The 13,282-nt window shown below is 36.2% G+C and overlaps 2 protein-coding genes across 3 annotated transcripts; one reads left to right on the forward strand and one right to left on the reverse strand.

Annotated features, from left to right (window-relative positions):
• The first annotated feature begins 1,203 nt into the window (after positions 1–1,203).
• LOC125186095 (GPN-loop GTPase 3-like) lies at positions 1,204–4,960 on the forward strand. 2 transcript variants are annotated; one of them, XM_048082411.1, is made up of 10 exons: positions 1,204–1,291; positions 1,943–2,199; positions 2,379–2,487; positions 2,580–2,661; positions 2,833–2,918; positions 3,420–3,523; positions 3,615–3,745; positions 3,876–3,969; positions 4,276–4,331; positions 4,577–4,960. In XM_048082411.1, exons 2-10 carry the CDS (start codon positions 2,155–2,157, stop codon positions 4,668–4,670), a joined length of 801 nt encoding a protein of 266 aa, XP_047938368.1. In that variant the 5' UTR covers positions 1,204–1,291; positions 1,943–2,154; the 3' UTR covers positions 4,671–4,960. The 2 variants fall into 2 exon arrangements, with proteins under 2 accessions (XP_047938368.1, XP_047938369.1); XM_048082412.1 differs by lacking the exon at positions 1,204–1,291 and adding an exon at positions 1,359–1,377.
• A 920-nt stretch (positions 4,961–5,880) lies between these two features.
• LOC125190173 (60S ribosomal protein L5-like) lies at positions 5,881–8,564 on the reverse strand. The gene is made up of 9 exons (XM_048087388.1): positions 8,479–8,564; positions 7,940–8,009; positions 7,760–7,851; positions 7,376–7,502; positions 7,225–7,304; positions 7,002–7,118; positions 6,599–6,733; positions 6,321–6,490; positions 5,881–6,175 (listed from the first exon to the last, which is right to left on the reverse strand). The coding sequence occupies exons 1-9, from the start codon at positions 8,479–8,481 to the stop codon at positions 6,052–6,054; spliced, it is 918 nt and encodes a 305-aa protein (XP_047943345.1). The 5' UTR covers positions 8,482–8,564; the 3' UTR covers positions 5,881–6,051.
• Positions 8,565–13,282: the final 4,718 nt, after the last annotated feature.

Here is a 13,282-nt window from a genome sequence, read left to right on the forward strand (position 1 = left end):
CATTCTATAATAAGAGTTACATTTATTTCTCTGCACTCATTTTATAAAAATGATAATAAGTTAAAATAGAGAAATATTAAAACAAGAAAGAGAATAATATTGAGAACCACGGTTAGGGATGGTTCGGTACGGTATACCGTACTTTGAGTGTCATACCGTATATCGTACCGAAAGTTACGGTATGACAAAACTCCATACCGATACCGTACTGAATTTTTCGGTATAACGAAAATTCGGTATGGTAGTTTTTGATACCGTTACCATACCACATTCCGGTATGCCATACTTTTGCGGTATACCGAACTTCGGTGCGGCATACCCTTATACCTATTATACCAGAAAAATAATACTATATTATACCTAAAATATTTAAAAAAAAAAAACAATTTTATTGTTCAACTAATTCAAAAAGTATAAAATAATTAAACTCCATACACAGTCATTATAATATTAAAATTTATAAAACTTTGACAACCAAATCAAAAACAAATTATAAAATCATGAGCAACATTATCTTCATTCCTTGGAACCTTGTTGGTGAATTTGACAAAAGACATTACTTATAGATGAGACTGAAAATGGAGGATCCAACATGCTATAAATATAAGGGTTTTATATATATAATAATAGATTTGTGTTAAAATGACAACCCCGTGACACTGTGACACCACTTATACAGCAATATTATAAACGCTACACAACAATATTATAAACGCTACACAACAATCTATAGATTGTTGTATAACATATTGGATATTGCTGGCCAAGAATAATTGTTGTATAGTGTACAAAATATTGCTGGCCGTCTTTTTCAGATTTTTAATCCCACGTGGCAACTTATTATTCATCCACGTGTACAAATGATTGGCTAGGAATGGTGGTATGATGTTATTTTAAGAGGTGGTGGCACCCTATCACTCCCCTATCATAATAATCATATAAATATAACATAAATATTATATATACTACCTTGATCAAATCTCTATAGATATATATATTTAATATTCAACGATATACCGAAGTGTGGGTATATACCGAATCTTCGATATACCGCGCTACAGGAGATTTAATACCGTTATCGTACGGAATCTTTCGGACCAAGGTAGTCTAAGTCATTAGGCTCCCGAGTTTAGAGACTTTGAACAATAAAGCACCCTTCATATCAACGCGCTTTGGCCAATTATTATTATTATTATTATTATTATTATTATTATTATACAAGACTTTCGTGCTTTTCTCCAGAAGCTGCGCAAGTTCGAGAATTTGGGTTTCTCTGTCCTTCTCTATTTGGGTAATTTCTCCCCCTATCTTGGTTTGATTTTGATAGCACAATCCAGAATAGTTCACGGAATTGGTGTTTTCAGCATTCATTATGTGGTTAGTAGTAGTTTTTCTTTTTATAACTATTATACGTTTCCTTGGTGATAAAGGGGAAAGGGGAATCGCAGAGAAGATAAGTGATTTTTGTATGTATGTCTTCTAAATGCACTATTTGCTAGTTTCGGGGGATTTGTTTTGACTTTGAGCGAGTAAATGGTTGAACAACTGATGCGTCTGTTTTGTTTATTCTCCTGTTACTCGGTGTTGATGCTGCAGAGATAGTTTTCATACTTGTTAGGATGTTTTATTACTACTGATGGAGTTGAAGCTACTTGGCGAAAAAGTGTAGTTCTAAGGGATAGATTTAATTCTGGTTAAATGTATTGTATTTGTACTGTAGTTTATCTTTTATGTTTTATTCTTGTATTCTGAACGGAAGATTTTCATATTTATGTTGTTAAAATTATGACTGGGGCATATTATTTATATCATATTTTTGTTAACATTGTATGCATGCCTTATTGATTGCTCGTGTTTTATGAATGTGAACAATTTGAATTGTTTTATGTACTAATCCGATTTTCTTTTTTGTCCATTTTTGCTGTGTGGCTGGTCATTCAAGGCGGTGTAATAATGCTATCACTTAGTGACATTACTTTATGGGCCTCACTGATGCACTGAGCTTATTGTTTGCGGCTGCTGTTTGGTTCGCTAGTTACGCATTGGTTGCAGTTCTTGGAGTCTTTCAAGCCCTTGATTTTCTCCGAACCTCCATTCCCAACTAACAGTAAAAAACCTGCGAATAGACAGGAGAAAAACAAATAGGAAACTATCATGGGTTACGCACAATTAGTCATTGGCCCTGCTGGCAGTGGAAAGGTTATTAACAAATATTATTCCATATCTTACAAGTTCATCTATATTTTAGCATTTGGCACATATATCTGTCCAGGTGGTGGTGGTGATTTGGATTTATTAATTTGTGCATTTTCTTGTTTACTATGATGAGTAATGCTCTCTAAGTCTCTATTAAGATGCACTATATCTGGTTGTTGCAGTCTACCTATTGTTCTAGCTTGTCCCAACATTGCGAAACAATTGGCCGATCAATCAATATTGTGAACTTAGATCCTGCTGCTGAGGATTTTAACTATCCTGTAGCAATGGGTGAGACTCTGCAACTTTTTGGTTTATTTATTGTTGTTAGTACTGTGGCATATTCCACTTTGTGTGTCCTTAATCTGGACGCTTGTTTTCAGATATTAGGGAACTCATTTCGTTGGAGGATGTCATGGAGGAGCTGGGATTGGGGCCAAATGGTGGTCTTATTTACTGCATGGAGTATCCTTTACTACATACGATTCCATTCAATTCGTCATACTGTTATTTTATGCTTTAGTGCTGTCTCAGTATAACTGTCTTTCACCGAAGCAAAACTGTGATTATCAGTTCAATGCCACATCAGTCTTTCATTACGCTGTATGAAATTTTGTACAGCCTTAACTACCACATGCACCTGGAAGAAAATCTGGATGAGTGGCTGACAGAAGAATTGGATAATTACTTGGATGATGATTATTTAGTTTTTGACTGCCCAGGTAGCACGACTGTTTCCCTGACATTGTTGTCTCTTTGTTCAAGAACTTATGTTATGATAACATTAATTGTCATGGAGTATCTTATGTGATACTTATAATACTATGACACTAGAGCCACTCATTATGATTGCTGAGATGTTTTGTTGCTTATCTAAGATTAAGCCAAAACTCTTAGTCCCTTTTCCTAAGTGTCTTTATCCTTAGCGATCATTCTTGTAAACCTTATCACATGGTAAACTCTAGTTGGACTGCACTCCCCTTCCAAATTAGTGATGACTTTGCAGACATAAATGGCTATCAATACTCATTGCAGGGCCTTATCAGTTAAATCCTAGTTTTTTGCACAGTTGAATTGTTTTTATCCTCTATGCCTATTGCTCTCCCCCCCTGAAGAAACATAATTATCCAACTGATATTTTTTCTCTCTGAGAATTACCATCATGTGCATTTATTTATCTTCTAGTACTGAGATTCTGATGCCAATTTCTTTTGTCATTTAAGGCCAGATAGAACTCTTCTCCCATGTACCAGTGCTTAAGAACTTTGTGGAGCACTTAAAGCGTAAAAATTTCAATGTCTGTGTTGTGTACTTACTTGATTCACAGGTACTGATACATATATTCTAGCAAACTTATTTGAATGTAAATCCATTTCAAATGTATTTATTCTGAAATTCTATCTTGTATTCTTTATTAGTTTATAACAGATGTCACCAAGTTCATAAGTGGCTGTATGGCCTCACTCTCTGCTATGGTTCAACTGGAGCTACCTCATGTTAATATTCTCTCCAAAATGGACCTTGTGAGAAACAAGAGGGACATTGAGAAGTCAGTGCTGCTTACATTAAATAAATCTTGTTTGTCATTTGAGGCGCTTGTTCTGTTATTTATCTTGGCTTAATATTTTTTTTAGCTGATAAGCGGCATAAGCCTGATATTGCTTGTTGTGCTCTCTCAGTTACTTGAATCCAGAACCTCAGACTCTGTTGGCTGAGTTGAATCAGCGTATGGCTCCACAGTTTGGGAAACTTAATAAGAGTTTGATTGAACTGGTATGTTTAGATATAATGGTTTTATTTTGGCATTCACAGTAAATTAATTATATAAATGCCAAGCTTGCTTCTCATAATGGAAGTGTTACTAAACTATATTGAACCAGTATATGGAAGGAGAATGCTTCTAAATGTATCTTCTTAATGAGATCCGGTTGTCTTGGCATCAAAAGAGAATTGGTTGCATATTCTTGTCTGTCATTTACCTGTTTATAAAAGTGAGCCGATGCTTCTGGGAAGTATTTGCTATTGTTTTTCGCCATGTGCATGGATATTTATAAGGGCTTCAAAATTTTGTGGCCTCAGGTGGACCAGTACAGCATGGTTAGCTTCTTTCCTCTTGATCTGAGAAAAGAAAGCAGGTATAATATCTAATTTGTGCATCTTGGGGAATGGTATTTTTATAGTAGTACTTAATAAGAATATAATATGCTGCATTACATTTTCTAATTTTCTTTGAGGTTGTAGTTTAACCTCAGTATCTTAAGCACAATTCTCATGATGACCTATAGTGTCGGTAGTTTAGCTTGTTAAATGAATAATGAGTTTATAATAGCAAATTTGTTTGAGATGTAGCTGGAACTAATAGTAACGTTTGGTGATGCAGCATTCAGTACATTTTGTCGCAAATTGACATGTCTATTCAGTATGGGGAAGATGCAGATGTGAAGATCAAGGATTTTGATCCCGAAGACGACTGAACAAGAATTTTGAGTTCAACATAAAAGCAATACAATTTTCAGGGTTGCACTCGTTTTGCCAATGTGGATAACTATAATGCAAGAAAAGACACTGCATTTTTTTTACTTGGAATTGGTTCCTATATGTTGGGACGAGACAGTTTGTCTGATAATGGGTTTGATGGTGATGAGTTTGTGGAACATCTCAGATAGCTTTCTTTTGAAGCAATTGTGTATTTTGGACATGTGAAAGAAAGGAAGTGACTATTGGCTACAAATGTTAAGCAGTAATACCGTGAAATCTTCAGGCTTCTCTGGGGTTTTAGCCATACCAGTAAAGTAAAAAGAATTAGATTATTACAAAAATGTTTTTGATCACATAGAAACTAATTGCGGTTTTGCAAAATGACACTCCCTCCGTCCCCGATTAAGAGTTACATTTGCATTTCTGCACTAGTTTTATAAAAATATAATAAATAGCTAAAGTCGATAAATGGTAAAATAAGATAGAGAATAAGGTAGAGAGGAGTCTTCTTTACATTATTCTCTCTCTTACTTTACCATTTTTTCTATTTAATTATTTATTATCATATTTACAAAATGAGTGCAAAAATGCAAGTGTGACTCTTAATCGGGGATGAAGGGAGTATATTATAATTAAATACTAGTACTTTTTTCATCTCTCCTATTTATTTAATATAAATAAAACGTGATAAATAGCGAAACTGACCAAACACACCCAATTTTCATAGTTGATTGCCGTCAGTTCAGTTGTTTTAGATATACTCTCTCCGTCCTATAAAAGTTGAGTCGTATTCCTTTTTAGTCCATCCCAATAAAGTTAAGTCATTTCTTTTTTTAACAAAAGACAAAACATCTAATCACTCTTACTTTATTCCATCATTTATTTTATTCTTTTCCTACTTTTTTCATCTCTCCTATTTATTTAATATAAATTCTTAATCTCCGTGCCCAAAAGTTATGGGACGGAGGGAGTACATCATAACAATGATGGTCTATTAAATTAATTTCACAATCATTTCAGCTAGCCTAATGTATACAATTCTGGTAAAGAATGTTTGATAACAAAAGATCTTCGTACCAATATAATCATAGCATTCGAAGATCTAAGAACAAAATCAAAAATGGACACGGCAAACTCAATACCCAAATAAAGTACTCCATAAGAAGTCAGGTTAAGACAAAAGTTCAAACGCATAGAGAAAAGAACTCCAGAAAAAACTAGTAGTATAATTGAAAGTTCAACTCGATAACGAAATATTGTCAAGAAACTCAACAATCAACTGTCATACACCTACGAAAATTTAAGCATCTGTCTGGATTTCAGCAACAAAGCAAAATTGTAAATGGATATTAAACACTATATGGCTATCAACGACGTTCACTCATCGTCTTCCTCATCCTCATCATCATCGTCATCATTACCAGCAGCAGCATTCAGAGCATTTAACCTCTCAATCAACTTGTTCTTCCTCTCCTCATAAGTTAGCTTCTTAAGGTTGTACCTGAAATAATGTCATCCAAAATTCATGAACAGCAGTTTAATATGCCCCAAATATAGTTGGAAATAATCAGATTGTGTTTCCTCCTAAAAGTTTCTTGTAGCCAAAACTAATTTAGCTTGCAGGGAATGCATAGACATAATCATACCTCTTGTGCTCTGTTGGCTGCTTCTTTTCAGATTTCTTAGGCGTAGGATCAGCACGAATTGCAGCATGAACCTTCTTGTACACCTCTGCAATGTTATCTGCATCAATACCCCTCTTAATGTACTCACTGAAGTGAGACTGGTACTTCTCAGGCTCATCTTCGATCAGAGTCTGCAAATCCATTCAATAGTTTAATTAATTTTAAAGGCAAAGGAAAAAGTAAAGCTAGTGTAGAACGTTCCAAATTAGCCCATCTGTGAAAAAGGAAAACAAACATACCTGCATGTAAGAAGCAACGTGTCCACCATAGATATACTTACGGTGCACTTCAGCATCAAGCTGCTTGTTGTCCTTGCTAAATCCAGCAAATCTCTTGTCACTGTGTGGGATGTCAAGCCCACCATCCAGAGCTCCCTACGAGACAGCAAATCAAACGAATGAAGCAATTGAGCAAGTTAGTGAGCATACAACACAATCTTCTATATCATGTCTCGGGTAAAAAAGTAAAAGATCCATTGCAGACAACAATGACACAAATTGTACCATAGGTCTAGTCTACCTAGTCCAAACAAAGCAGACAGTAAACCTTATTCTTGAGAAAATTTATATGATCATTGTAACCTCTTGCAGGAGAAAACAATCTGCTCGAGTACGATATAAACAACTGTCTGAAGCTTAATACCTTGAGGGCACCAAAAACTCGGTTTCCAGTAGTAGTTTTGATTAGGCCAACATCCAATAGGGCACGGAATGGCCTTCTGCTTTCTGCAGGCTCAACTGAATAATCTTCTCCAGTTGCCTGCAAGGCCAAAATTGTAGTACAACTAAGAAACTAGGTCATCAAAAAATTAACTCTCTTAACCACAAAGACATGTGATGCGACCATTGAGCATAAAAAAGGTTACCTCCACATTTCCTTCGTACTCCTCGTCCAACTCAAGGGTCTTCAGGACTCGACGACTCAAAAGAAGTCCGGTGCAGTAAGCTATCACATACGAACTTTTCAGATAATTCTTATAACTAAGAGATAAAAGATTGTTCAAGATATATACAAACCTGCAGCGTAGTTGGTGAGTCCAACTTCTAGGCCATAACGAGGCAGCTCATGTGCATATGCAGCAGCAAGAACATGATCACCAGCAATGCTCGAAGACAAAATCTGGCAAATTATGTCCTTGTTGGTCTAATAAAGATGTTAAGGCCAGCATTGCATCCATAACCAATCACAATCAACAGGCACAATCACAAGAATATAATATATACATATATATTAACATAGGCATAAGAAGTGTGTTTTATCAATAGTGTGGCCAAAGAGAGCACAAATCGTAGTTTTTGGAAATAAATGCATTCATCAAGATATAGATGAAACTTTGTAGGGTTGCACTAATTATTATCTATCACTTAATGGGAAATTCAATAACTACAGTGTTAGGATACAAATCGCACAACAAAGCGAAACTTTGGAGTGTTGTACTTATTCTTATCCTGGTTAATCATGCGAATCCTTGCTCGATAATCAGTCTTCCCCTCTAGATTAAAAAGCGCAATGAGAAAATTAATCCAAAAGAATGCGGAACCATAGAATCAGTTGAAATAAACTCATAGCTGGTTGCTTACCTCTTCTTCTCTTGTACTTAACTTGGAAACGCTTGAAATAGGCCTTGGATTTTTGGGCTTTGACGAAAACCTTCAGTTAGCATATAACACATTAGCAAATACTACAATAACATAAATAAAACATTGACAAGTATCTAATTCCAGGACTCCAAACATATTTGATCCATTTTCGGCAAACTGTAAAATAAGCTTTCAAATTACATGCGAAATACTCAGATTTCAGTGTAATAAAACACGGATTTACATGTGAGTATATTCTATGAATGACTCAACCCATATCACATCATAGATAGTTCCAATCTAGAACTAAAGCTAACCAACTCATAACAATTGCAAGCAATTAAACTATACGCTAAACTGAAATGCCTACTAAACAAAAGTCGACTATCAAATCATGACCTAGAACTAACAAGCCGTCTAAGTAAAATGAGCTTGTTCCTTTCAAAAAACAAAATAGCCTAAAAGAGTTTAGGCCACACTGGAAAACTACATTAAAAGTAATTACAACGGAATGCCATTGAGTTCAACATAAAACTTACCATTTTCACCAATTATCTGGTGGCCTCCACAGGAGAGATTCCGCCGGGGTGATGAAGGAAGAAGGGAGGCAGGAATAATAGCGAAGCCGAAAATGAAGATATAATAGGGAAAAACCCTAGACCAAACAAACATGGGCCCATAAAATTAGTATTGGGCTCTCAAGTCTGTAGGATATGACTATTGGGCTTTTTTGTTTTTAAAAACTCCATTATGCACGAGCAAATAAATTTATACAATATATTAAAGGAGAATTTTGAGGATATTTATAAGACTGTCATTTTAAATTAAAAATATTACTTTAATTACAATTGATTTTTGTTATTGAATTTGTAATCATATCCGGCAGATTAAATGAGGAAATTATCATAATCAATGAACTTAATGAATATTGCAGACTAAGAAGTATATGGACCGTCTATTATTAAAAATGTTAATAGCTCGATTAAATTTATACATATATAATAAAGAGTTTTAGAGATATTTAAAAGAATGCTATTTTAGATTAAAAATTATAATTTAATTAAACTATATTTTGTAAATGAATTTCTCTCTTTAATAACTGACAGTTTCATGTATAGTGTGGTCAATTAATTTGTGGAATAATTATTTTATGCTCCATCATCATTGTGCATTAGAGCATCCACAATGGATGTCCCACTGAAAGCCCTAATGAGAGCCCTAGTGGTTGCCACATCAGCATATCCTATTTTTCTGCAATGGTCTTCCTAGTGGATGTCATATATCTCTTATCCATTTTTCATTTCAATTTTAATATCATTGTTTTTTAATTTTGTTTTTAATTACTAAAATACAAAAATATATTATATTCAAACACCACAAATGCAAAAAAAAAAAAAAAAACTATATTACTTAATTTTTTAAAAAAATTACATTAAACTAAAATACTAAATTAAAAAAATCCAAACTAGCCATCTAAATTTAACATCTAGCTCAAATTCTTGATCATCTTCTTAGTACTCTGTCGGGCTTCCGGATTGGTTTCCTGACAAAGGCTGTTTTGGGCGTCAAGTATAAACCTATACTCAACCACCTCGCGAAAACCTCTGAACTCCTCGATCGCTGAGGCCATGAGCTGAGCAGATGGAGGAGGCGCAGCCTGCGAGGGAGTCGATCCAGACGCGGCTACCTTCGCCTTCCCTTAGGCCTTCCCTTTGGCAGCCTTGGTGCCAATGGGACGTCTAAAAGTAGATGTAGGCGTGCCGGAACTCCCTTCCGGCTCAACGTTCAGATCTATAGGAGATGGGTCGTTGCTCGTGTAACCGCCAGTGGCGGTGTTCTTCGTCCGCTTCGCAGCCAAGGATCCAACCGGTATCCCTCCGTTGAACTTCGCCCTGTCCTTCAAGATCAGCCAAACATTTTACAGCTTGAACTGCCCGAACCGCGAATGGTACTCGGACAATGACTTGTTGAGGACATCCTCCATGCTCTCACCGCTGGCCCTTCCATCCTTGTTCCTGTTGTTGATATAGCAAAAGCTATTGACGTGGAGCTTGATCCGATCCCAACACTTGCACAGTTGAACCTTGGCCCGCTTGAACGCCCTCTTCGGTTTCACCTCGTTGTAGCGTGCCTCAATGCAATCCCACATCCTGGCCGAAGTCTGTGTTAGAGTTTGTATACTAGAAATCACGTTTCGAGTGATTAAATACTGTAAAACTCTTATTTTATTTTCCAAGGAATAAAACAGATTATTTTTGTCATAATGTTGTTATGTTTTACATTTAATGGATGTTAATTGCATGTTTAAATGTATAAGTTAACTTTACAAAGTCTAAGTCTTTGTTTTAGTAGACCGGTTGTGGGCGGCGTCCACTTTAAGGTAACACGGTCAGTCCTAAACAAAGAAAAGAAGAATTTCACGACCTAGATGGAATTATACTATCCACCGTGAAAGGTTGCAATGTTAGTCCGCATATTTCTAAGCCTTACTGAAATAAGATGACATTGGTGTGGTAAAGCACTGAACGGATCTAACAGCAAGACTTGTCTTTGTGCTATCTACTGAAAGGCGAGATCTTGATAAATATTTGTTTCTTAATCAATGTAGGTTAGCATTGAGCATACGGTATTGATTACGCATCACTTTGACTTATCAAATGGTGCGGGGTTTTCATAACCCAATAATCCTAATATATTGGGTAGTGGTGATTAATATCTAGCGATGCTATGATTGCTATTATATTGAATCGTGCGCGAGGTGAGTCTCGTTTGAGAATGTCCTCAAGAGGAGCGCGAAACAAGGTTTTATTATTCGGAACCTAGCTAGTTGGATTTTGATCACTCTATGAATAATAAATAAGCGTTTCATGCCAAGTCCACTATTTGAATTAATAAGAAATTAATTAATAAAGTCCATAGTAGACATTAATTAATTAATGGACATTTTTATCTTAAGAGCAGGAAATGAAAGTTAAAAGGGAAACTCGGATTACTTATAATTTCATATTTAGATGGGGAGAGTTCAATATTACTTCTGTAGTGGCTGCTCGTAGTATTCCAATTAAAGCTTATATTAAATTGTGGGTTCAATTTAATTAGTAAAAAGTAAATTGGATGAGCCCATATCCAAAACCTTCCATAGATCCATGTCTGTGGGCCCAAAAGGAACTTAATATATGGAGAATAAAGGAGACGTGAATGAACATCTAAATCATTACTCCCTCCGTCCACCAAAATTTGTCCTATTTTTCCATTTCCGTCCGTCCCCCAAAATTTGTCCCATTTCACTTTTACCATTTTTGGTAGTGGACCCCATATTCCACTAACTCATTCCTACTCACATTTTATTATAAAACTAATATATAAAAGTAGGACCCACAAGGTGTGTGTACACCTAAGCTATGTTCTAGAGGTTCAGATTCTTTATGCATATGCGATGCTATGACAGGTGATATAAATGAATGTGTAGATCCGGGATCTATCAATGTATATATCATAGTGTCAAATAAGTAAAGTTTACCGGTAATGACCTCTGGTGCTCTTGATGCCTCATCTTAGGTTATAGCAAACACACGAGCATGTCCCTGAAGTGTAGATCCTTGTGCCTCTGACTGTCCTCGTCCTCTACCCATAGGAGCATTCATAGTTTGTGCTCTACCACGACCTCGGCCAAAACTAGTACTCGATGCTGCAGGTTGTACTGTAGGTTGCGTCATTGCTCTACCACTGGACATCCTATCAAGTCGTGAGGGGCACTCCTTATAGTAATGCCCTTGCTGCCCGCAATAAAAACAACTTCCTGTAATAGCTCGGCACTCCCCCACATGTGGTCGTCCATAGTGTACGCACAAAGGTCGTGTATATGTTGTCATACCGAATCCCTGTGCCCGCTCAGCATTAAAAGATGGTGCACGTCCACCTCTCTGAATAGATGGACCTCCTCTACTTAAACTAGATGTTGTAGAAAAAGAGCCTTGTCGTCTAGTAAATCTTGGACTCGACTCATTGGCATATTGTGGTGGTCCTCTCTTCTGTCTCTGAAGATAAACATGTCTTTCTTTTACTAGTCTCTCAGCTCGAATAGCCGCTGCATGCAAATCACTATAAGAATGAAGGTCCGAAGGTGTGATCTTGCTCCTTATCTCGTATATCAACCCCTCTTCAAAACGTCTGCACTTATCTTGTTCTGTCGGCAACATTGCAGATGCGTATCGAGAAAGCTGAGTAAATTTCACTTCATAGTCAGCACCCGACATAGCTCCCTGCTTAAGGGACCAAAAACTCTCTCTGCTTCTCATCACGATAAATTGTTGGAGGTTGTATCATAGCGTGCAGGACTGTCTCCCACCAATTGTAAGCATCACCTTGAAGATGAGACACTGCATAATCAAAACGTTCTTCTAGAATACAACCCATCTGATTAAAGACACGCTCTATCCTCTTCAGCCATATCTCAGCCTCAGCTGGATCATGTTGGAACATATATACTAAAAAGCATTTTTCGAGTTTTTGAATTTGATAAATTGCTTGTATATTGTAAACACTCTTCATTTAATGAGAATAATAAATGTTTTCTTCACACTGTGTATTTTACTTTAATGGGTATTGACCGTATTTAATTATATATTAAATTATATGTGGCACACAAGAAATATTCCATTGGCCTTATATTGAATTCTGGGTTATAATTTAATTAGTAAAGAAGGTCCAATTGGGGAGGCCCAATCCAAGCCCCATAGATCCCTAACCTAGCCCATCATAAACTCTATAAATAAGAATGTAAGGAGGAGACACATATGTTATCACAAACCCTAGCCTCCACACTTGGCTTTCTTGTCTTCTCCTTCAAGATTCTTATAATTTCTAAGAGATTCCTCCCACAAGGAATTTAGATCTATAGAGTTAAGGGTCATAGGTTAGAAGATCTTTGGTCTTGCATTCACAATCAAGCTTCAAGATCTACACGTGGAGAAGTAGCAAGCCACTTCGATTCTTTGGAGAATCATTGTTGTAAGTATTCAACAACATAATTTAAATTAAATTATGTGATTAATTGTGCAATTATATGTCTCTACATGTTCAAGCATGAAATTGAATCGACCCACATAATCACCTAAATAGATTCTTATGTGGATTTATCTGCGATTATCCCCAACAGATCAATGGTCCCATAAAAGTCAACAGCTCCCATTTTTCGGAGTTCTTTAAAGTTTCTACCCCTTTGCCTCATGACTGGCCCTTGTACTTCCTGTTCAACCAGTCTAGGTGTATGCTGGTTATCCCCACATGATGCAGCAGGTATATGAGATCCTTGAACAGTGAATGAATGATGCAAGGCGGCTG

Source organism: Salvia hispanica, chromosome 5 (genome assembly GCF_023119035.1).
Source record: "Salvia hispanica cultivar TCC Black 2014 chromosome 5, UniMelb_Shisp_WGS_1.0, whole genome shotgun sequence".
Lineage (NCBI taxonomy): Eukaryota > Viridiplantae > Streptophyta > Magnoliopsida > Lamiales > Lamiaceae > Salvia > Salvia hispanica.

Excerpts from the sequence above, each read along its gene's own strand:
- LOC125186095 (XM_048082411.1), top strand. The coding sequence starts at position 2,155 with ATGGGTTACGCACAATTAGTCATTGGCCCTGCTGGCAGTGGAAAG. Across the intron at positions 2,662-2,832 it reads GGTCTTATTTACTGCATGGA|GCACCTGGAAGAAAATCTGG; the intron begins GTATCCTTTACT and ends TAACTACCACAT. Across the intron at positions 3,970-4,275 it reads ATAAGAGTTTGATTGAACTG|GTGGACCAGTACAGCATGGT; the intron begins GTATGTTTAGAT and ends TTGTGGCCTCAG.
- LOC125190173 (XM_048087388.1), bottom strand. Across the intron at positions 7,852-7,939 it reads TAAGTACAAGAGAAGAAGAG|AGGGGAAGACTGATTATCGA; the intron begins GTAAGCAACCAG and ends TTTTTAATCTAG. Across the intron at positions 6,491-6,598 it reads ACGTTGCTTCTTACATGCAG|ACTCTGATCGAAGATGAGCC; the intron begins GTATGTTTGTTT and ends ATGGATTTGCAG.